Genomic DNA, 25,837 nt, shown 5'->3' with positions numbered 1-25,837 from the left:
TGGTGATGATGATGATGGTGGAGGTGGTGCTGATGATGGTGATGGAGGTGATGGTGATGATGGTGATGATGGTAGAAATTGAGGAATTGAGGGTGGGAAGAGCTCAAGGCTGTGGACCAATTTGCACCCATTCCCTGCCCTTCCTCCATCAGTTCATTTGTTTATTGAACACCTGTTCTAAAGCAGGCACCTGGCTTGACACTCCTGCCCCCAGGCCCTGCAAACAGTGGTCTAATGTAGCAGTACCAAGTTCCTCAGCAGAAGGCTAATGCCAAGGAAGGCTTGCCAGGTTGCCAGGGAAAGCCCATGGGGGCTGAGGCCAATCTTGGGAAGGATGGAGGAAGCAAGTACAGGTGGAGAGCATAGCATGAGCAAAGGTGCAGAGGTGGAAGTGTCCTGGGTGCTGGGTCTAGGAGAGGTTTGGTGGAGGCAGCAGGGGTGAGAGAGAGAGAGGAGGGCAGAGCAGAAGAGGGGCCAGGAGGTCTCTGGTGGCAGTAGTCCTGGATTGGGTGTAGGCAGTCTTAACCGGCGGGTGCCCTGATGGACACTGGAAAATGGATCACCTCCTGTAGGCTTCAGAAGTGTGTCCCACCTGTGGCCCCAAGAAAGCTTCCCAGACTCTCTCGCATCTTGCAGGGGGACCCTGTCTGGGCAGGTGGACTGGTAGATGGCTGAGAACAGGCTGAGGGACAGTTGTGTAGCCTGAACTTGGTCCCCAGCTCATGCCCCAGGGAAGTCATCTCATTCCGTGTAGGGTGCTTGCTGCCCCCGGCACCTCCGTCATCCACACTCCCTGGTCTTGGTCAAGGGGCTGCCTTTTGCCATCCGCCCTTCCGGAAAACCTGTTTGGCTGGTTTTATGGACCTGGCTGGTGGTGGGCTGATCAGTGTTTAGTAGCCAGCTCCTTTGTGAGGGAAAAGCCTGACTGGAAGAGTTTGCCCATCCTGTGGTGCAAATACTTCCTCACTGGCCCATTTCAAGCTCTCAGCATGAGGTCACTAAACGTGGCGTTGGGGACACGCATCACCTCATGATATATGCTGTTTGCCACTGCAGAGGCAAGAGGTGTCAGCAGCCTCAGGAGCAAACAGTGGGATGCCATAAAATAAGCGGCAAGTGATGAGAATTAAATGTTTATTGCTTTTTAAATGTAACTTACGTAGTTGTATGTTTATATAAGCTGATTTTCAAGGATGACTTTAACAACGGGCTCACAACAGTCTTGGAAGTTTGACAGTCTGTTTTTGCCGGCCAGTACAACCCACCAGCACCCTTTCACTGGAGGGTTTTGACAGTGATAAACCCTTTGTTTCATCCCCTTTTCTCTAGGCAAACGAGGGAGCAGGAGACACCCCCTGACTTCTTTTATTTCTCTGACTATGAGAGGCACAACGCAGAGATCGCTGCCTTCCACCTGGACAGGTGAGCCCTCCTGTCTGCACCCTAGGTCTGAGCGCCATATGGGTGAGCCCTCCCCCCAACACCCAGCTGAGGGGGTCCTGTCGTTAGCCCCATTGTACAGAAGAGGGGAAACTGAGGCATGGTGAGCCCACAGCCCATGCTGGTAACCATTCCTCTGCAGCACAGAGGTGGTGTTCGCCCTGGCGATGTTACAACCCAGACAGACATGCCCTGCTGTGGGCCCCACACCTAGGACGGTGCCAGACAGGAGATCCTCCGGAGCAGCTAGTGACCAGGGTGGACGTGACCCATTGGGAATAACGGAAAAGAAGATAGGGAAGGAGTATGAGGGCTGGGAATTTTAATGCAGAGTGTTTCAGGATGTAAACTCTGGGGCCATGGTGAGACTGAGGGACACACGTCTCCACATCTGCTCCCCCATCACCCATCTTCTGGGACAGCTCTGCCAGGCAGAATGTGAATTCCTTTGTGGTCTCCGCATGGTCCCTTGCTGCTGGGGAGCTGGGCAGTTGGTAATGGGTGACCGTGTGGGTGAGCCTCTCAGCAGCCCCCCTGCTCACCCAGAGCTTTGTGCCCTCCAGGGGCAGTCACAGGCCTGGCTCTGGGGTCAGTTCCCAGAATCCAGGGGATGGAGGACCCCGCCTCAGAATGCAGAGAGAGAAGTATTCATTCCATGCCAGCCTGGAGCGGGCCAGGGTACAGAGGTTAGACCCTTTCCCTGTCACTTTCCCGCCAGGATCCTGGACTTCCGCCGGGTCCCCCCCGTGGCCGGCAGGATGGTCAACATGACGAAGGAGATCCGGGATGTGACGAGGGACAAGAAGCTGTGGAGGACCTTCTTCATCTCCCCAGGTAACCTGCACCTGGGAGGCCCCCTCTCCAGGCTTCCCACACACAGTCACCACAAGCCTGCTTACCTTTCCAAAATAGAAGAAAGAAACTGGAAAGAATTCTTGTATAATCCAGCCCACTGCTTGACTACAGGTGGGGTGCTCACTCCACGTCGGGTGCATCTGCATCATAATTTTAAAAGGGTGCCAGAAATGGCCATGTTATCATCATTGACTGGATCCCCTGGTCTGGGCATATAGGTTTTTTATCTACCATTTGTTTGTTTTAAAAGGCAAAATGAATTCGTTTTTGGAAACTCCCAGCCTCTCTGGAGAGTCTCCTCCAGGAGGTCCGGCTGGAGAAACCTCTGTTCCCTGAACTTTCCCAGATTAAGAAACACCCCAGCAAGACCCTCATGTAGTGACAGGGACCGGGCCGCCTCCCCTTCCTCAGCTCTGCAGCTGGAGTGCGAGTGGAGCGGTGGCCCCACCTGGTCCTCAGTGTTCGGCATGGGGGCCTGCATGTGCCCTGTGCTGTCGAGAGAGAGGTGCTGATGTTCATGAAAACCTTTAGGACTTCATATCCTTAATCTCAAGTGCAGACACAAACTGTAAGTCATACCGACCGTACCGCCTGCCCCAGGTGCTTTGAACTCTGGTGTTCAAGGCTCCATGATCGCCTGTCTGTCCGTCTGTCCGTCCCTGTGGGTACCTCCCTTGAGCCAGGCCCTATGCTGAGCTGCCAGCAGGCTTGCTCGGCCTGAGCGTGGGGAACACCTTCTCCCTCACAGGAATTTTGTCCCTTATATGCAGTTCTTGGGCGTGTCCCAGCGATGCCTGAGCAGTGGAGTGCAGGGATGAGCATGGACCCACCCCAGGTTAGAGACCCTCCCAGTGGTGAGGGCCTGTCCACTGGAATGCATGGCCACACCGTGTGCCCATCTCTGTTAGTTTGTGAACGTAGAACCCACACAAGGCCCTTGCTTGACTGCATCTGGAGATCCCCTGGACCTGGCTTCTGCTGGTTGTTCAGGCTGCATGTTTTCTTAAAAGCTTTCACAGATTTGTCAGAGTCAAGCCCCACAACTTAATGAAGCTTCATTTCTGTCATCCGAGGCTCAGCACATCCTATAGGGCTCCTCCTCTCAGAGCCCGTTAATCAAAGGAAAGTAGGACAGAAATCCCCCAAGAGGCAGGAGGGATGTGCCCCGACTCCCTGTGCCCGCAGCGTGTCCAGCCCATGACCAGAAACCAAAGGGGAGGGGTCTTTGAGGGCCTCTCGGTCAGCCTCATCTAAGCTTGTCCGCAGCTGCAGGTTGCACACCCCCAGTGACGGGGAGCTCATTGGTTCCTGTTTGCACAGCCTGAACTTCTGGAGAGGTCCTTCTTCTCCAAGGCTGGAAACCTGCCTCCCCAACCTTGGGTTCTTGAGCTCTCTGCCTGTATCCCCTGAGACATCGAGCTCCTCCTCCACCTCTGCCCGTCAGGGCCTCCGGGATCTCTTGTCCTCAGCCTGGGTGCCCCCAGCACCCGCACCTCCAGCCTCCCGGCCACCCCTCGGAGGCCAGGCTCGGCCACACCCACAGGGCACCCAGGCTGTGTGGCTGCTCCTTGTCAACTGGTTCTGCGGTTTTTATTGCAGCAGTTCAGTGTTCAAAAGTTAAGATAAAATGTGCCTGTGACCCCACACCCACCACCCAGTTTATCGGTTGCCAGTGTCCCTCCACGTTAGGTGGACGCTCTCCATTTCTGTCCTGGACTAGTTCTGAGGCTCACAGAACCCACAGAGACACTGGCGTAGGGTTGGCAGAGAGGGGCCAGACGGCTGTCGCTGCTGAGAGCACATCGTGTGTGTGGCCCCTCAGGCTGGATAACGTCCCCTCAGGCAGAAACGAGCCCGTTCCCGTGTGGGCAGCTCCCAGACCCTTGGCGGGCCAGCTCCTGCCAGTGGAGCCTGCAGGGAGGTCTCACACGGGGGGCGCCCGTCGCACGGCGGGAAGGCTCTGGGCAGTGCTACCAGAGCAAGGGGACACGAGCGTTACTGAGTGTCTGCTGTGCCAGGCACTGCTGTGTACCTGCGATGGGGGTCCTCGTTTGATTCTTAGGCAGGAGTGTGGGGGCGGATGGTTTCCTCACCCCCGTTTTTAAGTGATTCTATTGAGGTGTGATTGACATGCCGTAAATAGTATCCAAGTGCAAAGTCCCCCGAGTTTTGATAAGCAGAGGAACCGTGGCCTGGTCCGTCCTCCCCGGTCCCATCCTGCCCTGTCTCCCCCACGACGACGCAATCTGTTCTCTGTCTCTGAGGCTTACTTTGCTTTTTCTATAGTTTTGCACAAGTGGGGGTGGTACACGGTGTGTGCTTCTGTCTGTCTGTCTGTCTTCTGGTGCTCGACAGCACCGTCCTGAGATTCACCCGTGTGGTCGTGTGGTGTCCAGCGTGTTGCTGTTTAGATCAGAGTCCTGTTGCTCTGGATGGACACACTGCGGTTTGCTCATCCAGTCGTCTGTTGATGGGCCCCAGACAGAGGGGACTTGGCAACTTGCCCAAAATGAGGGGAAGGAGCTGGGGTTTGAAGTGTCAAGAAAAACAAACAGATCCAGAAGTTTCTCTGTTTCGCTTTCTTGGTGCAGAGGGGCCTCCCCTCAGGAGCCCGCTCCTGGGTCTGGAGGTGCTCGCCGGGGCACATGGCAGCCTTGCTGGTGGCTCTCAGAGAAGGGGCCATGTAGCCACCAGCATCCAGAACCCCATGACTGATGTCCCACAGGTGGTGGGCGAAGGCTCGTGGATTCCTTTTTTATAAACAAAAGACGGAGTCGGTTACTAGTCTAAGCAGGTTAAGACACGTGTCTGTCCCACTTTGGTGGTATAGCGTTCCTTCCGTGCATTGGAGTTTTCAGCCACCCTGGAGTGTTCCCGGGTGCCCTGTGGAGATCGCGGTGATGCCTGCATTTGGCGCCACGATTGCCGGAATCTTGTGCCGCACCACTCAGACGGCTGGACCCCCGTTCCCGGTGCCCGGCTCCTGATGGCCTTCTCAGCTGCACCTGCAACTCTGACACGCAGCCCCACTCCGTCAGCTGGATCTCTTCCCGAAAGCCCTTAGAGATGTGTGGTTTTCTCTAAAGCAACCGGGTGGCAGGAGCCCCCTGTGACCCCATTCTGGAAAACAAAGTCTGTTCAGACTCATTCGCAGCCTTTCTGCTTTGCCTGCACCTCTAGAACCAACCACTTGCAACGTTGCTGCAGATGCCGAGCTTTGCTCGAGAGCCAGGCGCACGGCGGACATCCCTTCCACCTCCAGAGGCCTGAGTGGTTCTGTCTGGGGTCAGTCATAAAAGGGGAAAGTCCCAGCAGCCGGTGGGGAGCTTGGCGCCAGCCAGGAGCTGGAGGGGCGTGTGTGAGGTAGAGACGGCCCTCCTGCCCAGACCAGCCCGGGGCCAGCACTGGTGGGAGTACTGGTGCCCTGGGAGGTGGGCCGAGCTCACGCAAGCTGCGGTCTTTCTGTGTGGTAGGGGCAGGCCCCAGGCAATACAGAGACCGGCGTCAGGATGTGGACTCACTCTCAGGAGAGCAGCCAAGTGCCCCCCGCCACACAGCAGTGCGGAGGCAGGCTGGGCCCGAACCCAGCTGTACTGAGCCCCACCGAAGTCCTTGTACTGTTTCAGTAAATTTCTATGGGCACGTCTCATCTGTCCTGGAAGGTGCACACTTCCGTGGGTTTCCGCAAGGGGAGCCCACCTGCATAAATGCCTCCAGGACTAGACACAGAACCTGAGCAGCTCTGGGAACCCCCTCCTGCCCCCTCCCAGCCGCTCAGCCCCCACCCTCATCTTTAAAGTGGCTCTTTTTCCTGCCACATGGGCCGGGGTGGCTGGGTGGGCCCAGACACTCTGCCCACACACTGTGGACACAGCGTCCAGTTTAAATGCCCGTGGAGGGTTAGAGGGGGTCCCAGGCTGGGCCCGGGAGTCTTCGGGCCACTGCTGAGTGATGGTGGCTCCCCAGCATTCCAGCCCCACCTAACGGCCACCCACCCTTCAGAGCCATCCAGGTTGGACAAAGACAGCGAGCGTCCTGTTCTTTGGGACTCAGCTTCCTGCCAGGCAGATACCTGAAAGGCTCCTCACAGGTGGAGGGTCCTTGTGCAGAGTCACATGCTTGCCGGCTCCACAGAGACCGGGTCCTTCCTCAGCCCGTCTCCCCCCGAGGTCTCAGGTGTTGGAGGAGGTGGCCCCGGGGTGCGAGGGAAGGCAGGTTTTCCCCCACTGACTACCTCGATTGTCCTCACTGAGATGGAAAAGGGCTGGTGCTCCTTCTTCCCCCTCGCCCACTCCTGCCCAAGCGCAGGGTTGAGCTAATGGCCACTCCCCTGCACTGGACCCTGACTCGCTGCCAGACGTCTGACTCGACCTGGTCACCTTGTTCAACACTCAGCCCATGAGCAGGTGCTGCTGGGGCCCTCATTCAGGTGGGGACACTGAGGCACGAGGAGGTGAAGCCCCGTACCAAGCTTGCACCCCTGGGAAGCTTTCTGGGCCCCACTCTGGCTATTCTTTTAGGAACCAGATTTGGATCTCCCTTGAGGAAAACGCTGTGCACTCACAACATGCCCTTCTCTCTGAGCATGAATCCATCTCAAGCCAGCTTCGGCTCTGAGACTGCAAAGCCCGGGGCTCCAGCCAACAGGATCAGATAAAGATTTTCATCCTGAAGGTGGAGCTGCCACCTCGGTTGAGGCTCTACTGTGCATCAGTGGGATGCTGACCAACTGGGTCAACACACAGGCGACATCCCAGACAGATCTTTTCCCGGATTGTCCTCCGGCGCTGGCTCTGGGATCACGAGGTCCAGGGAGGGAGAGAGGCAGGTGATCCAAGCGGGGACTTGCTGTGCTCAGGCAGCACAGTGGGAGCCCCTGGGCCGCCTTCCCGTGTCCTCCGGGTGGTGGGAGCCCCTGGGCCGCCTTCCCGTGTCCTCCAGATGGCTGCTCACCAGACACGGAGACTGCGTGGTCAGGAGACCCCTCGTCTGGGAAACTGGCCATTTGCACAGTTGGGAAGGGGCCTGTGCCTGGTGCCTGCCGTTCTGACTGCCATAACCCTACATACGCACACACACAAAGTAACTGAACACGAGAACATGAACTCCATCGGTAAATACACACACAAGTGCCATCGCATCCTGGACCAGCAAGGGAAAACTGGCTGGGCCTCCAGCAACAAATCAGCAAACTGGGCCGCAGGAGACACCTGCTTTATTAAATGACTCGTGTAGATTTGAGTCACATACCATAAAATTCACCATCTTTTTTTGGTAACAAAATGACCAGGGCATTTTATTCTTTTTCTTTAAGTAACGTGCCTATACATCATGGTTAAATTGAGTTAAATTTACCCTGCTTCATTTTCTATGAAACTCATCATTTTGAAGTGTGGAATTCTGTGGTTTCTAGTACATTCATGACGTGCCACGTCACCACCAATTCCAGAATGTTCTCCTCACCCTTAGCAGTCGCCCCAGCACCCCTGAACCATTTCACACACACAGAATGCAACAGCGTGTGGCTTCTCTCACTGAGCATCACGTTTTTATGGTTCGTCCACGATGTAGGCATTCCTCCTGTGGGTGAACAGGGCGCCATTTTAAGGAGGGACACCCCTGGGGGGACACGAGGTTTGTATGCACTCTTCGGCCATTGTGAACAGAGCGGCTGGGACCCTCCTGTGTCCAGTGCCGAGTGGACGTGCGCTCGCTTCTCTTGAGTGTAGAATTGCTGCATCGTGTGGTCCTTCTACGCCAAACTTTTGGAGGAGCCACCAAACTGGCTTCCACAGCGGCTGCACCGGCTTGCATCCCACCAGCGCCGAATCGGCTCCCATGTCTCCACACCCTCAGCAATACCCCTTAGTGTCTGTTCTCGTGACTGAAACCAGCCTGGTGGGCAAGAAACGGTGTCTCACTGTGGTTTCGGCTTGCACTCCCCTAATGACCAAGGTGTGGAGCATCTTTCTCATGTCCTTTTTGGCCATTTCTGTATTTTCTTTGGGGAAATATCTGTTGAACTTCTTGGCTCATTTATGAGTTGGGCTATTTATCTTTTTATTATTGGGTTGTACGAGTTCTTCGTATGTGCTACATGCTAGATCCTTGTCAGAGGTATGATTTGCAAGCATCCTCTCCCACTGTGGAGTGCTACACTTTCTTCATGGTGAGAATGCCTTTTTTAAGCCACTGAGCATTGGCTCTAGAATTTCAATAGATGCCAGTGGGAGATCCTAACCCCAGCTCCCCCTGTGTAGCCTCAGGCAGGTCAGCCCCCCTCTCTGGGCCTCGGCGTTCTGTACCGCAGGTTGCAGCAATTTGTGAGATCCGGTGTGAAAAAGTGGGTGAGCCCAGCCCATCAGACAGATGGTGTGGATGGGGGCCCAGCCCAGACAGATGGTGTGGACGGGGGCCCATCAGACAGATGGTGTGGATCGGGGTCCATCGGACGGATGGTATGGACAGGGGCCGGGCCTAGACGGATGGTATGGACGGGGGCCTGGCCCAGACGGATGGTGTGGACGGGGGCCCATCGGACGGATGGTTTGGAGGGGGGTCCATCGGATGGATGGTGTGGACGGGGGCCAGGCCTAGACGGATGGTATGGATGGGGGCCTGGCCCAGAAGGATGGTGTGGATGGGGGCCCATCAAACGGATGGTGTGGACAGGGGCTTGGCCCAGACGGATGGTATGGATGGGGGCCTGGCCCAGACGGATGGTGTGGACGGGGGTCCATCGGACGGATGGTGTGGACGGGGGCCGGGCCCAGATGGATGGTGTGGACGGGGGCCGGGCCCAGACGGATGGTGTGGATGGGGGCCTGGCCCAGACGGATGGTATAAACAGGGGCCCGGCCCAGACAGATGGTGTGGACGGGGGCCCATCGGACAGATGGTGTGGACGGGGGCCGGGCCTAGACGGATGGTATGGATGGGGACCTGGCCCAGACGGATGGTGTGGACAGGGGTCCATTGGACGGATGGTGTGGACGGGGGCCGGGCCCAGACGGATGGTGTGGACGGGGGCCCATCGGATGGATGGTGTGGACGGGGGCCGGGGCCAGGACAGATGTGTGGAGAGGGCTGGCATGGAGGATGTTGTTCCCCACTCACCAGTGTGCCCGTCTGCCACCAGCCAACAACATCTGCTTCTATGGCGAGTGTTCCTACTACTGCTCCACGGAGCATGCCCTGTGCGGGAAGCCAGACCAGATAGAGGGCTCGCTGGCAGCCTTTCTGCCAGACCTGTCCCTGGCCAAGAGGAAGACGTGGCGGAACCCCTGGCGGCGCTCGTACCACAAGCGCAAGAAGGCAGAGTGAGTGTCGGGCAGGCACCCCCCACACGTGGCCCACATCCTCCTTATTCTGACATCACGGGGTCTGAGAGGCTTCTGCCCACTTTGCTCAGAGGGGCCTCAGGCCGCAGGGAATAAGGCGTATCAAGGAAGGGAGGCACACCCAGCTCCACCTGCCCCCAGTGTGGGCGAGACCACCCCTTCCTGAGTAGATGGCGGGAAGGGCTGCCTGACTCTGCGAACCAGACGCGTCCCCCGCAGGGGTGCTGGCCAGCCCACTGTGGTCTGGAAACACAGCCTCTCAGGGTTGGAACTCTGCTTTCACTCCTTGCCCTTCTTGTCCCTCATGCAAAAGAGATGGCCCCTCTGAGCCTGGGAGTGTGGTGTCCAGGCCCTGTTTCCTAACAGTGACCTTCCAGAAACCTGGCATCTGGGGCTAACGGCAGCCTCCAGACATGGCTTGATCACCTCCCAGCCCCTTACCCCTGTTAATGCAGCCTTAGCTGGCAGCACTGTTCTGTGGTGACACCTCTCTCTACCCCCAGTCCTCGCTGCAGTAATCCTGCTGTGCTGAGCTGGTTTGGGCCTCCCTGTCCACACAGAGGAGGAAACTGGCCTTCTCACACTGGCTCCCCTGCAGGTGGGAAGTGGACCCCGACTACTGTGAGGAGGTGAAGCAGACACCCCCCTATGACAGCAGCCATCGTGTCCTGGACATCATGGACATGACCATTTTTGACTTCCTCATGGGTACGTCGGCAGCCCCAGCCTGCACCGGGAGCTCCCACCCTGCATTTGACCCAGCTGTGGCCAAGCCCCTGCTTTGCTCTGTCACTTTGGCTCCAGGGTCAGACGTGGGGAGCGGGCAACAGCCCTGAATTTTCAGCTTGCTTCTCTCCACAGGGAACATGGACCGCCATCACTATGAGACTTTTGAGAAGTTTGGGAACGAGACATTTATCATCCACTTAGACAATGGAAGAGGGTGAGCCATGTTCTTGCTCTTCCAGACCCGGAAGGACAGGGCTCCGAGGGGGGGATGGTGGCCGTCCCCCAAGGACGCTGTGTGTGTGATGCAGGGCGCTGGCCCCAGCCTCCAGCTCCTGTCGGCAGGAAGCGCCTATAATGTTACTCTTCCTGGTCCTCAGGGTCACCCTGTGTGCTAGGTCCTGTTATGTCCTCGTATTGCCCTGAGGAAACTGAGGCCCAGAGTCTGCTTGCCCAGAAGGGCAGAGCCCTGAGGTGCACTTTACCCCTCACGTGGTCACGTGGGACTGGCTAGCTGGGACAAATGGCCCTCCCTGCCCCAGAAAGAGGGCCTGTGGCCACTGCTGGCTGGCCCCTGGGCAGTCCTGGGCCACCTAGGAGAGCTGTCTGCCTGACGGGTGTGGTGCAGGGACCTACCGTTCCTAAGTGGTTAACGGTGCTGGTGCTCAGATGCCTCAGACAAGTCCGCATTGGGCACCCGGACAGCTGATGTGTGCGGGCCACGGATACCCAGCTGTCAGAGACAGCAGCGTGGCTGGACCCTGGGCTGACTCACCCCGGTGCCTTCTCCACTCAGCCTGCCTCAGACCCCGCATCTATGAGCTTCTGTCCAGTGCAGCGGCCAGAACACCAGGCTGCTTTCAGGGACCTCCCTTGTCCCAGGCCCTGCGTCTGGTGCCGGGGACGGCAGGGACCAAGCCACACTGTACAGGGTCTTGGGGACACACTGCCCAGTCTCCATAGCCGTGGCACTCCAGCAGGGCACACACGAGGTGCTGCTCGTTCTCGGGTCCCCCGGGGGGTGCGTGTTGCAGGCTTTGCACACAGGTGTCCTGCTGCATGTCGCACCCTCAACAATTCTGCGTCTCTTCGGCAGGTTTGGGAAATACTCCCATGATGAGCTGTCCATTCTGGTGCCTTTACAGCAATGCTGCAGGTATGGCCTCTCCCTCTGCCCCCCGGAAGCCCCCAGCCCAGCCACAGATTGGGCAGAGGCCCCCAAGCCCCACTCCCGCGGCACAGCGCCCCGAGCCTGAGCAGCTCGAGCTCCGGCATCCACAGCCCTTCCCGGCACACAGCTCATGCTGGTTGTAACAGCCCGTCTCACAGATAAACTCGCTGAGGCTCAGACAGCCGTCCCTGACCCCCCAGCACTCCGTGCCACTCGCTGCAACCCTCTGTGGGGCTCCCCACCCAGCCTTTTCCCTTTAGGGTTGGGGAAACGGGCCATGGGGCAGAACCAGCTGCACCCTGCCGGGGCAGGTGTGTGGGGCTGAGCTGGGCTCGGTCTCCCAGACGCGTGGGCCATCCCTCCCCGCCCTGTGTCTGCCTGCAGTCTCAGGTCCCTGCGGGCACCGCCAGGTCTCCCATGGCCACCTGCTCTGCCAGGCAGGACCCTCACCGTGGTGCCTCTGAGAGGCAGGGGCCGGAGCAGGCCAGGGACCAACTTGCGACCACCCCCCACTTAGAGCTGGCCTCCCCTGCCCCCAGTTCCCGGAGGCTGGGGCCTGACCTCTTTCTCCCCTGTAGGGTCAGGAAGTCCACCTACCTTCGGTTGCAGCTCCTGGCCAAGGAGGAGTACCGGCTGAGCCTGATGATGGCGGAGTCCCTGCATAAGGACCGGGTGGCCCCCATCTTGTACCGGCCACACCTAGAGGCCCTGGACCGGCGGCTGCGCATCGTGCTGCAGGCCATCAGGGACTGCGTGGAGAAGGATGGGCCCCATAGCGTGGTGGAGGATGACCTGGACCCTGAGCACAGAGATCCCCCCGGCAGGTAGTGACCAAGAGCCGCCGGCCTGCCATGGAGGAAGGACAGGCGCATCCGCTGTGAATTCGGTGACTTCAGGAAGGACGGGCCACTCCTGGAGTCAGGAACCGCGGGAATGTGAGCTCCTTTGGCAGTGGGTCCGACAGGACTCAGTGTATTCGCTTTCGAGACCGGAGAAGGTTGGGGAGGGGCGCTCTGTGCTCATGGACGAGGCAGCCTGGCGGCAGGGTCAACCCACCCTTTTTGTATGGAAAGGAAGCCTTTATTTACTATTTTGTATTTATACATGGTGTCTATGTATATAAAGAGTGACACCTCTGCAGACCCCAGACCACCTACCAAATGCACACATGGGGGCCGCACCCCTGGGGCTGGACTGTCCCGCCAAGTGCACCCACACTCTGGACCTGACTTGAAACAAACTCCCATCTCTCTTCCCTTCCGGCGGCCCTGCAGCCAGATGGCTGACAGCCTCGGCTTGGGCACAGGAGGCTCCCAATGGCGTCACAGGCTGGTTGACAGACAGACTCCCGGTTTCAGAGTGACGTCAACGACCACGTCTTCCATTTCTCAGAGCCGCCCAGCAGCACCTGTGACTTCGCTTGGCGGCCGAGGGTGCTGCTCGTCTTCTGACTTTGCTTTGATAGCTGGTGTAAATACATCACATAGGCTCCTCCAAGGGCCTCAGCAACAGGCTTAATTTTGCGGCATTTTTGTGGAATAGTTGGCAATGTGGTAAAAGTGCAATAAAACTAGAGCAAATGTATGTTGGGGTCTGGGTCCCTTACGCCCTGAGCTCAGCTGCCACCCACCCACCCTCCACAGAAGTAAGGCCATAACCAAAGCTCAGCTTTCAAGGTGCCACAGGTAGTCTGGGGCCGTGGCTGGGAAGGAGGAGTTGGGGAAGCCACCTGTCCCACTCCTGGTGTGGCAGGTGCTGACAGAGCTGGGTGGGGGTCCCCGAAGACACAGGCCAGTCCCAGAGGGTAATGTCGCATCTACACAGACCTGGCACCTGAGGGCACACTGGCTTTGCCCAGTGGAGCTGGGACAGTCCAGCCCTGCTGGCCACGGGGCCTGAATCCTCCTCTGGGAGCCCTCCCTGGAGGCTCCCCAAGACTGTTGCCTACATGGGGTGTAGTGTGGGCACAGGGCACCGTGATAGGCCAGCCCCAGGGCTTCCAAGAGGAGGACACTGCTGAGGGCTGACATAAACCCCGGAGAATCCCTGGGATCAGAGAGAGCTGGAGGTCAGAGCCCCTGGTGCCTCCTGGGCTCCCAGCCCTCTGCTGCCCCAGGACCACTGCTTTCCGTGCACCTTGGAAAGCCGCCAACATAAATTATCAGTGGTCTCTAAAGCAAGACTGCAAGGTTGATTTTCTTTTCCTCATTTCACAGGTGGGGACACTGAGGTTCAGTGAGGGGCTGACACTCATCACAAAAGTCAGTTTAGGTTTCCTGAATGGCCAAGCCAATGGCTACAGGGCGGGAGGCCTCCCCTCCATCCCTGAACCCCACCTGGGGCTGTGCTCAGGGTACGGCCCACAACAGAACTACAAAAGAGCCTCAGACCTCAAAGGAAGTAAATGGAGGGTGGCCCCCAAAGCCGGCCCCCCTCAGTCTTCCGCCAGACACTGGTTTCCCGCCCAGCACTCACCCAGTGACCCCACTGGCCGAGTCGTCCCCGCCCCTTCTTGCCAGGGGCAGGCACCTGCGTACCTCTGGCCTCAGCCGCCACCCTCCCAGTCTCCTGCTGTGCCCCTGTCCTTGCCGCAGGGGGAGGAGGAGGTGAGTGTGCAGGAGGAGGGCCTGATGTGGTCCCACAAGAGGGAGCAGCCAGCTCTGCGTCCTCCTCCCTCCTCCCTCCTCCCAGGCCGTGCAGAGAGAACAGAGTGACTCCGAGGGCCATGCTGCTGCCCCCACCCCTCCAGGCCCCGGGTCCATTTGCCACTGGTCCAGTGGAGCTCGCGGGGCAGCTGCTATAGGCAGGCTGGAGCCTGCTGGTGACCCCGACGGACATCACTGGAGCTTTGCAGGGCAGTGAGGGTGACACACAGCCAACTCGTACGTACGGCTCCAAATAACAGAGGCGGTGAAGGGGCAAAGGAAATGGAGACACCGGGCAGGGCCACGTGCAAAGACGTGTCTCCCAAGTTCCTGGGTTGAGGCCCGACCCCCAGGGTGACTGCATTTGGAGATGGGCCTTTAAGGAGGAGATTCAGGTTGAATGAGGTCAAGAGGTGGGGCCCAATCCCCTAGGACCGGTGTCCTTGTAGGAGGAGAGAGCAACACTGCATATCTCCCACTGCACACGCAGGTGCCAGGCCACTCGGGACGGGCCACGCGGGGACAGGCCACGCAGGGCAGGCAGGAGACCTCACCAGGAACCAGCCCTGCACCTGCGCTTTGCAGTCCAGCCTCTGGATGGACGGTGAGAGAAGAAACGTCCGCGTGCTGGCTGCCCGGCATGTGGGGTTCTGATACAGCACCTGCGGCACAGCGGGAGATCCACATTCGGTCTTTTCCCTGGGGTTCCGACACAGAACTCCCAGGTCTTTTGGAGCTGCCTGAGCAAAGACAGAAGAAGGAAAGTGGGGGGAGGCCAGTCACTTGGGTGACCAGGAAGAGCACCGTAAGCAAACGCGTGGTTGTCACTCAGATTCAAATCGGTACCTGTCTCTGGGACCTGGAGTCATGGGTCCCCCTCCTCGTCCACAGCAGACACACTCTTACACATGGAGGTTACCTTTATCAATGCGAACGTCCCGCACAAAAGGGGGACTTCTACTCTGCTTCAGAGCATCTCCCGTGTCTGCCGTTTCTCAAAATAACCAGCTCAAAATAATCCTTATGCCAAAGAGGCACATTTCGGGGTGACATATCTGCCACCCTTCAAGAACCAGGCACCATGACGAGGACACTAAGACCTGCAGTTGTGTTGAAGAAAGGCCAGCATGGGGCTGTGGCCATGGGTACCAGAGACCTCCGTGTGGACCCGGGCTCCGTGCAGACACGGCCTGGAATGTGATGATTCACAGACAAGAAGCAGGAGGTCAGTGGGTCAGAAATTACTAAGGAAGCGTGGGGCTGGGATTCTTGCTGATGCAGGCCAGGGTGACCAGACACCACCGGGAGGTGCAGGATGGGGACCGGATCAGACATCAAGGGCGGGCGGGGCTCTCACTAAACTGACTTAAAAGGATTCTTGCTAAAATTGGCCAAAGCAAAGCTGACACAGAGGTCCAAAGGCTGAGGGCTAGTCGGGGAAGAAGGCAGGTCAGGTAGAAAGGAGACTCCTCACACCCAGTACACAGGGCTTGACAACTGAGATATAATGGGCAGCGATGCTGGAAGCCACAGGGGGCTGGAGTGATTCCCTCAACGGCCACCGAGGAGCCCACTGCCCCTGGGCGAGGACACAGGTCCTGAACAGCCCGTGTCCAGGAGGGCGCTGCGGTCATTGGGCCCTGTGCTACCAGGGAGAAAATAGAGAAAGAGGGAAAGCGGGAAGGGGGGTACCCCAGCCAGGTGAAGGAGGAGCATTCATGCCACCCTGGCTCAGTGGGCAGAGCGTGGCATGGGAGGGCCATGGCCAGGAGGACACAGAACAGAGAGGAACCAGCTCTTTCTGCAGAAGAGGGGCTGGCACAGCCATAGTGGGTCGAGAGCACCTGCCGGGAACCAGGCAGACAGGAAATGCCATCTGTCCAGAGGGTCAGCTACTCAGGAGAGGAAGTATAATTACCAGAACCCATGACTCAGTTGGTATGGCATTCACAGACATAATCAACATTATTTCTCCAAAGAAAGAAAAGGTGGTATAACTGAGTCGGAACGAAGTGGGGGAGGATGCTGTCTGAGAGCTAATCCTCTCTTGCAGGGCAGAAAGTTGATTGGCATTAAACTTAAAAAATGTTTAACATCTGCCTGTCCACTAGAAGCACAGAGGTAATGCAGAAGCAGACGAGAAGACACCCAGGGGAACATGGAATGTGATTTCTCAGGGATGCAGGAGGAAAGTGGGGTCTGCTGCTCTTCACACACGATCTTGGTGTTATTATGGCTTCACAAGGTGCGTTCCCCAGTTACATTGGCAGAGTTCGGCATGTGGGTGAAGCAGGGGAGGAAGTGGGGTCAGAGCCTGGGCTGCAGGCCTGGCCAGGCCAAAGGATCACCACCCGCCCGCCCCCGAGAGAAATCCCTGCCCAACTGCACACATTTAAAGCTGTCACACTGAGGCCCAGACCCAAGAAATTATTTTCCTGAGTCCAGCACTGTGGTGTTCGGGGCCTGGATCTGCCTGACCTCTAAACGCAAGAGACCCCTCTTTCTGTCTTCAAATCAAACCAAACCTTTCCCTGAAGCACCCACAGCTGTGGAGAGAGAACACAGACCCAACACCCAGACCAGCATGTCCCCGGGGCTCCAGGGCAACCTCGTGGGATGGAGAGAGGCCGGAGCCGAGGGAGCCGGTCCCGAACAAAGAGAAGAAAAAAGGGCTTTCCATTAAACTCCTCTTGGTGCAAGTCAGCTGTCCAGGGACGCCTACCCAGCCTGCCTGGTCCACAAACCAGACAACATTTCGGCAGAGGTGCCTGGGGGAAAGTGTGGGCAAGAACTCAAACAGAACCATCCCTCAGTGGGCCTGGGAACTCGTTCTGGAGACTCGAGGGGCAGGTAGGAGGGGAGGAAACACCCCGCCTGAGGCCGCAAGCTCTGGGCTCAGACCACTACCCAAAGTGAAATAAGTAAATAAACAAACAAACCAACATATAAACCCCAGCCCCTGTGGGCCACAGGGGGCAAAATGTGTGCAGTGGGGCTTCGGCAATGCAGGTGGGTGGGCACCCCCTCATTTCCCAGCCCCCTACCCAGAAGTCTGAGATGCCCAAAGGACAAAGGACACCCCCCCATTGGCCCAAGAGAAGGATGACAAAGGCACCTCATGGACCGCAGTCCCTCCCAGGTGCACCCCCGTGGCTCCCCAGACCACCTGGGAGCAAACTGAATGAACAGACCGCTGGGGCCAGAGCCTCAAAGGCCAAGCCCCCAGACAGAGGAGGTCTTTGGCAGGCTCCCAGGTGGTCCAGCCTCAATGCCTCACCCAAGCGGCTTCCACCTGCCACTCAGATCACAGACTCACCCTCACATATCCCTCCCAAATCCTGACCAGTTTCTAAGGAAAACTCCTCTGCACCCCACCCAGAGGGACCTTAACAGAAGAGTCGAGCAAAGAAGGTCTCAAGCAGCCTCTGCCTGGGTGTGAGGTGTGGTGAGTGGTGAAGGAAGCTAGGAGAGCAGAATCCCAAAGCCCCCCATGTGGGGAGGAGGTTCCCATACGCACGGAGGGGTCTTTCTTACTCTTCTTGGAGCTGGCATTTGGAAGGAAAGGTTCAGAGCTGGCTGGGACTTGCCCACCTGGGAGCCGGGAACAGTGTCCACTCTGTCTCAGAGGGGTGAGGACAGCTCCTGGCCTGGCAGTTTTAACGGGGCAATGGGGTGAAGCTGTTAAAGAGGTCGGTTGCCAGGTGGGGTTCTGTGGGCTACACACTGGTGCCTCAGCCCAGAACAGGCTAGGTTGCTGTGTCCACCCGAGGCCCCTGGTGTGGCCATCCCTGTGGGTCCCAGGGCTCTAGGAGGCAACTTCTCCTCACCACGCTGGCTGCTGTAGCCAGATATGTCCTGTGGCCACGGTCATCCTGGAAAGCTCCCCCCTGGGGGGAGGAGGGGGGCACCAGGAACACTGCCCAAGACTGGTCCACTTGCACCATCTAGAGGAGAGCCCGAGAAAAGCAAGAGCCACTCCGCAGGGCCCAATGACCCCCCTCAGGAGCCCCGTGGTCCTCAGGACCAGAATCCAGGACCTCCAAAGCAGAGGGGACATGGGGACCCTCAGCTGCCTGGCACGTGGGTCCCTCAGCCAGGCAGGCCATCGGCAAGCCCCAACCAGGCCAGCCGGTCCTACCGTGTCCAGGCCTTGAGTGGCCCCAGGCAAAGGGCCCCTCAGGCTCACTCTTCATTGTCCCACCAGGATCAGCACAGTGCCTGCCATTCAAAAACTACCCCAGAACGAATGGGTCATTCTTCAATGGCAATTGAGTCAAGCTCTGTGCACCAAGAAACACGTCCAGACACAGAAGAAGTTTGGGGCTCATGCGGAGGGCAGTGGAGGCTGGAGAGGCACCCCCTCTGTGGTGCCACAGGGCCTTTGCACAGCCTCCCGGCCTGGAGCTCTCTGCCCCACACCAACCATATTTTGTTAATTCCTATTCTGAGTGCTGCTCAAACATTCCAGCCGTGGAGGGGAGTTTCCTGGTGCTTCTCCTGGCCATCTCAGTATGTCCTATCATGGATACATACTGTCCTTTCCACTTTCTGGGATCCTCTGCTTCCCCACTAGGCTGGGAGCAATGTGAGGACCAGGAGTGCTTTTCGTTCTGCCCAGCTCCTGGCTTGTGGTAAGTCCTCACTGAACACTGTGGATGAGCAACTTGGCATGGCTCAGTCCCCGCCGACCTCACCACTTGTCTCATGCACTGAACTTGTAACATTCTTCCGAGGCGCCTCCTTTCCCCACCCTGAGCCCTGGCGCCCAGCTGGCCGGCTCTACACCTAGGTCCTCATCTCCGTGGTGCTTCGGCACTTGCTGATTCTCTACCCCATGCTGTCCCCGCCACTGGAGTCAAGGGTTCCCACTTCCCGTGGGCCCCCTGTGGTCCATGTCTCCTGGTAATCACACCCCTGCAGGCCCCACAGCGTTGCACCAGGTTGGTCTCTGAGGCCAGTAGACATACAGGTCCCTGCCAAAACTAGGTCCCAGAAGACCCTGGGCCCCTGCTTCTCCTTCTCTCAGATCTCCTGTGCAGGGGAAGTTACCTGCCTTGTTGTGAGTGGCTTGGTGGAGGGGCCCATGTGGTGAGGACTGGAGGCCCCCGGGCCAGCAGCTGGCACCAGGTTACGAGCAGGCGGGAGGCTGCTTGAAGGGGGGCCTCCAGCCCGTCAAGCTTTCAGAAGACACACCCCCGGCCACAGGGAGAGAGAGAGCCTGAGCTGGAAGTTGTCGGCTCAGCCACACCCAAATCCAACTCTCAGAAAGCCTGCGAGACAGACACGTTGGCAGAGAGAGTGCCACAGACTCCAGCAGAACCAGCCATCTCGTTCAATGTGTCTACTGATTTTACACAAGAAGCAGGATTCTACCAGGGGGGTTACAAAGTGCGTCACGGGGTGTGGGACCGAATGCCCACCCCAAGCAAAGGAGCCCAGCTGGCCGCTCGGAGGGGAAGCTGCCTCCACGTCATGCTCTTATGACATTAAGTGTTTTCCATCAGCCCTCGGAAGTGACACGTGGGAGACAGCATGGTTTTTGGTAATGAGAGCTCTTAATTAGAAGTGGCTTCAAACTTGGGCTCTGATCGTCAACAGCTGTGGGACGCAGGGCCTGGGATTATTGTCATCTGTTTCTCCACGGGCTGGTATGTGGCCTTTCCAAGGGAAGGGACCATTTTCAGGGGATGGGCCAGCTCACACGGAGGTGCAAGGTGCTGAATGTGCCAGGCATGACCCGGGTCTCGAGATGATGGCTCCCCTGAGAGTCTCTGGGTTACTCCAGCTCAGGGTTCCCCTCCTCAAGAGGTTCAGGTTTGGAGTGGCCACCGGAGCCTTCCACCCCAAGATGTGGAAGGCTGGAGTGAAGTAGCCATGTTGTTTCCTGCTTGTCCATCATCTGTGTGACAGAGGCTTCAAGGTCCTTCTTGTAGCCCGGTACACAGGGTCCCCTGATGCTGGCTGACCTCGCTGGCCAGGACAGAGCTCCAGGCCCATCACATCTGCTCCCACTGCTTCTGCCTGACAGCAGCTCCTGGGAGGGCAAGTCTCAGAACCCAGGTTCTCCAAGGAGGCGCCTGAAGCTTGACAGAAAGCCGTGGAGGGAAGGGTGAGGACAAGAACAGGAACTGGCAGAGAAAACCCTTGCTGAGCAGAGGTGATGTGTTTCTCTCTTTGGCACAGACTGCTCTGCCTCAAATCTCATTCTCACCGCTTGACATCTTGGGTCTCCAAGACCACTGCAGATTATTGAATTAAACTTTTTTATTTGGAGATAATTGTAGATTCCATGCAGTTGTAAGAAATAAAACAGAGGTCCCATGTACCCTTTACCCAGTTTCCCCCCATGGCGACATCTTGCATAACGCACAATCCCACGACCAAGACCTTGACATTGACACAGCACATGCAGAGCGTGGCAAGGTCGCAAGGGCCCCTCGCGTCATCCTGTTATCGTTGCAACCACTTCTGTCCTGCCTGCACCTCCTCCTAACTCCAGGAAACCACTCTGTTCCACATTTTATCATACTGTCTTTTCAAGAATGTCTGTAGATGGCAGCATGTAGTATGTGACCCTTGAGGCTGGCTTTTGCGCTTAGTTGGAGATCCATCCAGCCTGCTGCTGTGTCAGTGGTTGGTTGCTTTGCATTGCTGAGGTGTCCCCTGGTGTAGACGGGACAGAAGCTTCCTGTGGAAGGACGTCTGGGCAAGTCCCAGTTTGGGGATGTGACCAAAAAAACTGCTCTAAGTATGTGTGCACAGGTGTTCTGTGACTTTCACGTTCCATTTCTCTGGGATAAACGGAAAAGTGTCTAATTGCTGCTCAACACTGTGGTCACATGTTTAATTTTTAAAGAAACTGCCAAAATGTTTTCAAGAGGGGCTGTACCATTTTATGTTCCCACAGTCCAGCAAATATAATTTTGACATCTGACGGAGAGGACAACACAGAGCCGCTGAATGTGTTTGAGCCCCAGTGTGCTTCTGATCCTCGGCAGAAGCCAGCCGTGGTACCCAAGCAGAAGGACTGCTGCACAGCCTCCTGGGGGCTGCTGGGGGAACCTGGCTGCACCAAGTCAGGCCTGCCCACCCTTCCTCACCAAGGGCGGTGGGCAGCATCAAGCCCTCATGGGGCCAACTGGCTGGACTGAACACAGGTCATTTCTGAGCTCAAGGTTGTGCTTTGAAGGGAGAATTTTCTGGAAAAAGACTATCCAGGCTTCCTGACCTCAGGCAGATTCACAGAAATGGGTCAGTTCAGAATTCTGCAGATTATTCATGGAAATGCCTTTGGTGGCACATCCCACTGTGAAACAGACTCCCCCCCACCCCCGCCCCTCGCCACACCCCGCCCGGCAAGATCCCACCTCATTTTTTTTCCTAAAATTCCCATACCTTGTCTTCTCTTCCGCATGCATCTACCCATACAAGGAACCACAGCTTTGGAGCTAGAAGGGACCAGTAAAGTAGTGGCGAAGCTGTCAAGTGTGCTCCCAGGACTGAAAGCTCTGTGCCCCAGGCACTCAGGGGCTCCCTTACAGAGCAGGCTCCTGAGCCCCTTGCCGGGACCTGGAGGAGGCACCCTTCTGGGCAGTTAGAGACTGTGCCGCTGGGACGCAGGGCCTTGGAGGCAATGCTGGACCCTGCGTCTCTGACCGGGCTCTGATCCAGTGCTCCAGGCAGGGACACACCAGCGGGGCCCAAACTATCCTGCCTGGACCCTGCTGTTCTGGGGCAGGAGGTGGGGCCGAGCCTGGTAGTGGGGGAGGCGACAGTCCCGGCCCTGTCTGTGGCCTGGCTCATGGCTCTGTTCTGGCAACCCAAGAGTCCACTCCGGGATCCGGCGCCAGGGAAGAACCTAGTGTGTCCGTGCGCGCCTAGGGCGCACAGACCCGCGAGCTCCGAGGAAACATCCGCCAGTGCAGGGAGCCCACGGGGAGCCCCAGCTCTGGCTCGGGGGGTGGGGGGGAAGGGGGGGATGGGAGGGATACCCAGCGACCCTTCCTCGAAATCTGGGGCCAGCGCAGGGAGCGCAGCACGCGCACCGGGGCGGGAGCAGGAGGCAGGGGGGTGGCGCCCCGCCTGTCGGACCACCCAGCACGCCATTCCCTCCTCCCTCGGTCCGCAGGCGGTCAGAGGGTCACCCAGAGCCCCGCTCGGCTCCCCTCAGCCGCTTTCCTGGTGGCTGGGGCCTCCCCCGCGCTGGGATTGGATGCGAGAGAACGGGGTGGGCGCGGGTGGGGGACCCCAGAAGCCCAGGTTCCCAGCTCGGGCGTAGAAGAGCCCGCAGTGCAGACGCTGCTGGCCCGCGCCCCGGAGGACCTCAGCAAAGACCTGGCGGGCTGGCGGGCGGCGCGGAGGAGGTGGCAAAGACAGCGGTGGTCCCCGCGGGCACTGGGTGCGCCAAGATGTTTGACAGCTCACAGTATCCCTACAATTGCTTCAATTACGACGCCGACGACTACCCAGCCGGCAGCTCGGACGAGGAGAAGCGGCTCACGCGGCCCGCTTACAGGTGACCGCGGGGCGCGTGGTGGGAGCCTGCGGGCCGGGGACCCTCCTCCTCAAGGACCTCCTGGGACGGAGGGAGGGCTTTCTTCTCCGGAGGGCGGGGGGGTGGGTGGGATTCAGAGAAGGGACACCTTCCTCTGCATGTTCTCTCAACTGCCCTGAGGAAACTCCCAAGTGTGAAGATGAGCTTCTTGGGTCTGGGCAGAAGCGGGGAGCGGGGAACTCCAGGGTTCACGCTCCCAAACAACCCCTTCCCGCGGGCACCTCCCACACACCACGGAGCCCTGGGGGCGGAGGAGTCGTGCGCTTCTAGAGGGGCTCCTGGCTGGAGGGGATTCCAGACGCCACAGCGTCCCCTCCTCCGCCCCGCGTGGCCCCATGCGCCCCTATTTGCAGCTACATCGCGCTGATCGCCATGGCCATTCAGCAGAGCCCCTCAGGCAGGGTGACCCTGTCCGGCATCTACGACTTCATCATGCGCAAGTTCCCCTACTACCGAGCCAACCAGCGCGCCTGGCAGAACTCCATCCGCCACAACCTGTCCCTCAACAGCTGCTTTGTCAAGGTGAGCCCCGCCCCGGCCCGCCACCCCGCTCCCCGGAATGGCCCCCGAGTGTCCCAAGCTGGGGGCTCCTGGGCCAAGTCATCCTTGATTGGGGGCGGGGAGGATTTTGCAGCAGCAGTTGCTGGAAAGTTCGTTTTTAGCAAATTTAGTGCCTCCAGCTTGCTCCATGAGCAACGCCACACACCGCAAGGACAGGGACCTACCCAGTGCTTGTCCTGGAGTCCTAAGTGAGCCCAGATGCGGAGAGGGGTGCGCAGGAGCGCACCGGGAGCCAGCCCCTCGCGGAGCCCCTCCCTCTCCCACAGGTGCCTCGGACGGAAGGCCACGAGAAGGGCAAGGGCAACTACTGGACGTTCGCGGGCGGCTGCAAGTCGCTGCTGGACCTCTTCGAGAATGGCAACTACCGGCGGCGGCGCCGGCGCCGTGGCCCCAAGCGGGAGGGGGTGGGGGAGGCGAGGGCGGGGGGCGCGGAGGGGCCTCCGGGGCCGCCTGAGCCAGCCCCCCACCGCCAGCCCCCGGCCCCTGTTAGCTGCGCTGCCACAGGGAAGGAGGAGCCCAGGGGCATCAAGTTCAGCATTGACTACATCCTGTCCTCGCCCGACCCTTTTCCAGGGCTCAAGTATCCCTACGGCCCCCAGGAGGGCAGAAACCCCCGGCTGGAAACCCAGCAAATGAACCTCCACCTTTGGACAGTATGAGTCAGGGCTGGCACCCAGTTAGTCTGGGGTCTTCCAGGTGATTGCAACCCCACCTCGAGCCAAGAAGCAAAGTTTTGCCACATCCTACTAACTTCCACAGACACGTCCCTGCTCCGTGCTGCAAACCACCCTGGGCTGGAGAGACAGGAGGTCAGTCTTCGGGCTTCGTCCTTCAGAGAAAGTTCCCTTGCAAGAAGACCCACGGGGTCCTGCTTGACTGAAGCGTTTGCTCTGGATTCACTGAATGATCCTTCTCTGAGGAATAGGAACACAGGTTTAGGGCCATGTTCACTTAGACCCAAGGTAGCATTTCATCCCTCCGTAATCTGAGAATTGGCTGCATAGACAGCCACACCCTGGAAGGTGGCCAGTACGCTCAGTCTACAGTTGGCGAAGTGGGTGGGCATCTTCCCTAGAGCTAAAAGTGATACAAATAAAGTGCAAACAGTGAAGTCAGATATCAGTTGATCCCATGAATGTCACCCCGAGGTTTTTGACTGTGGCCCTGCTACGGATGATGTGATTGAAAGAGTAAGTGCATCTTGTGCTGTGAACAGAATAGCCGATGATTGCTTGAGAAATCCTGTGCACTTTTTTTATATAGGAAAGAAGGCAGGAAGAAGGGAAGAGCAAGAGGGAGGAGGGAGGGGTCCAAATTTGGGACAACATGGGGCAAAGTACACTTTTCTTGGTTCTTCTGAGCAGGGAGTATGTTTCTACTGGGGCACGTTCCACCCAGCTGGTTTCCCGAGGAGGCAGACATTCCGTAGCAGGCGGCTGATGGATCCCTGCTACACTGTGAGGTGTACAATTAGGGAGTGCACAATGACGAGCATTAGGGGCGGGTACACTCCATTTGAAATGTAAATGATTTAATTACTGTGTGGAGACGGGCATTTTAAAAAACACAATTATGCACAGTGAAACTATTTGACCAATCTTATCATTTTTCACCAGCCCAGTTTTGCGGAGTTAATTGCTTTCCATGACTTAATTTGAACGTTAGTATGGATTACACCTAATCTGATCCACTAGGTGACAATGATTGGCTAATTTTATAAACAACAAAAACACACCCAAGGAAGCTGACTGTCTCGACTGGGAATTACATGGTTGTGCTTTATTGGACTCTGAAAAACCCAGACCGGTAAAGGAAGGCAGGCAGCAGGTGGAGACAGACAGAGCCATGCAAGAGACTCACTTAGACTGGCTCGCTTCTGATTCAGACAAGCTGACATTTCATTAAACTGCAGCATTATTATTCGTCCACCCTGTAGATACCTCCTTGGGTTGACATAATCGTTTTGAGAAGAGGGGAGAAGGCCGTTACTTATGAATGTTGTGAAATGCCTGATCCCCGAGTCCAGAGGTGAGTGCTGGTGGTGATGTGCCCACTGCCTGCCCGCCATCACTCTCTTGGTCTGGCCAGGCCCTGCCCATGGGGCAGCCAGTCAGCCTCATGGGAGGAGGGGAGCCCTGCCTCAAACAGCCCTCCGGAAAAAGGACTAAGGCCTGCAACACAGAGGACATCTCTCCTTCGCAAATGCCAGATGCCCGAGCTCTTTGCTGGGAAAGCACCCAACATTGGTGGGCCCTCAATGCCCGCTAGGCACCCTGCTGAGCCCAGACAGGGGCTGTCTCCATGGCAGGAACCCAGCCCTGGTTGATGGTTGCATTACTTCTCATCCCCACTTTACAGATGGGACCCGCATGCAGGTGGACCCAGGCCCAGGCCCAGGCATGTGGCTTTGGGGCTGGGCTGCTAACACGCCCTCCGAGCTAGGGCTCGTGCAGACTCAGAGTGTCTGTCTGCGCGTTCGTGCATGTGTGCATCGCAGTTGTGATGTCTGTCTGTGTGCATGTGTGCATCGCAGGTGTGATGTCTG

At 57.9% G+C, this 25,837-nt stretch overlaps 2 protein-coding genes across 3 annotated transcripts in view; both read left to right on the top strand.

Annotated features, from left to right (window-relative positions):
• Window positions 1–13,110, top strand: part of FAM20C (FAM20C golgi associated secretory pathway kinase) — a 46,922-nt gene extending 33,812 nt beyond the window's left edge. Inside the window, exons 4-10 of one of the 2 annotated variants that reach the window (XM_021680169.1) lie at window positions 1,330–1,422; window positions 2,159–2,274; window positions 9,434–9,614; window positions 10,234–10,343; window positions 10,497–10,578; window positions 11,458–11,517; window positions 12,111–13,110. In XM_021680169.1, coding sequence (XP_021535844.1) covers window positions 1,330–1,422; window positions 2,159–2,274; window positions 9,434–9,614; window positions 10,234–10,343; window positions 10,497–10,578; window positions 11,458–11,517; window positions 12,111–12,360 — 892 coding nt within the window. In that variant the 3' untranslated portion in view covers window positions 12,361–13,110. Of the gene's footprint in view, window positions 1–1,329; window positions 1,423–2,158; window positions 2,275–9,433; window positions 9,615–10,233; window positions 10,344–10,479; window positions 10,579–11,457; window positions 11,518–12,110 lie in introns of both variants that reach the window. The other variant, XR_002479819.2, reaches the window with a different exon arrangement.
• Window positions 13,111–22,585: 9,475 nt separating this feature from the next.
• Window positions 22,586–23,951, top strand: FOXL3 (forkhead box L3). The gene is made up of 3 exons (XM_021680089.1): window positions 22,586–22,692; window positions 23,085–23,253; window positions 23,559–23,951. Exons 1-3 carry the CDS (start codon window positions 22,586–22,588, stop codon window positions 23,949–23,951), a joined length of 669 nt encoding a protein of 222 aa, XP_021535764.1.
• Window positions 23,952–25,837: the final 1,886 nt, after the last annotated feature.

Source organism: Neomonachus schauinslandi, chromosome 5 (genome assembly GCF_002201575.2).
Source record: "Neomonachus schauinslandi chromosome 5, ASM220157v2, whole genome shotgun sequence".
In the NCBI taxonomy this organism is placed as follows: domain Eukaryota; kingdom Metazoa; phylum Chordata; class Mammalia; order Carnivora; family Phocidae; genus Neomonachus; species Neomonachus schauinslandi.
This window is presented reverse-complemented; position numbering and strand designations above follow the sequence as displayed.

Coding starts and splice junctions, on each gene's coding strand:
- FOXL3 (XM_021680089.1), top strand. CDS start 22,586: ATGTTTGACAGCTCACAGTATCCCTACAATTGCTTCAATTACGACGCC. Junction 22,693..23,084: donor CTCACGCGGCCCGCTTACAG/GTGACCGCGGGG, acceptor CCCTATTTGCAG/CTACATCGCGCTGATCGCCA. Junction 23,254..23,558: donor TCAACAGCTGCTTTGTCAAG/GTGAGCCCCGCC, acceptor CCTCTCCCACAG/GTGCCTCGGACGGAAGGCCA.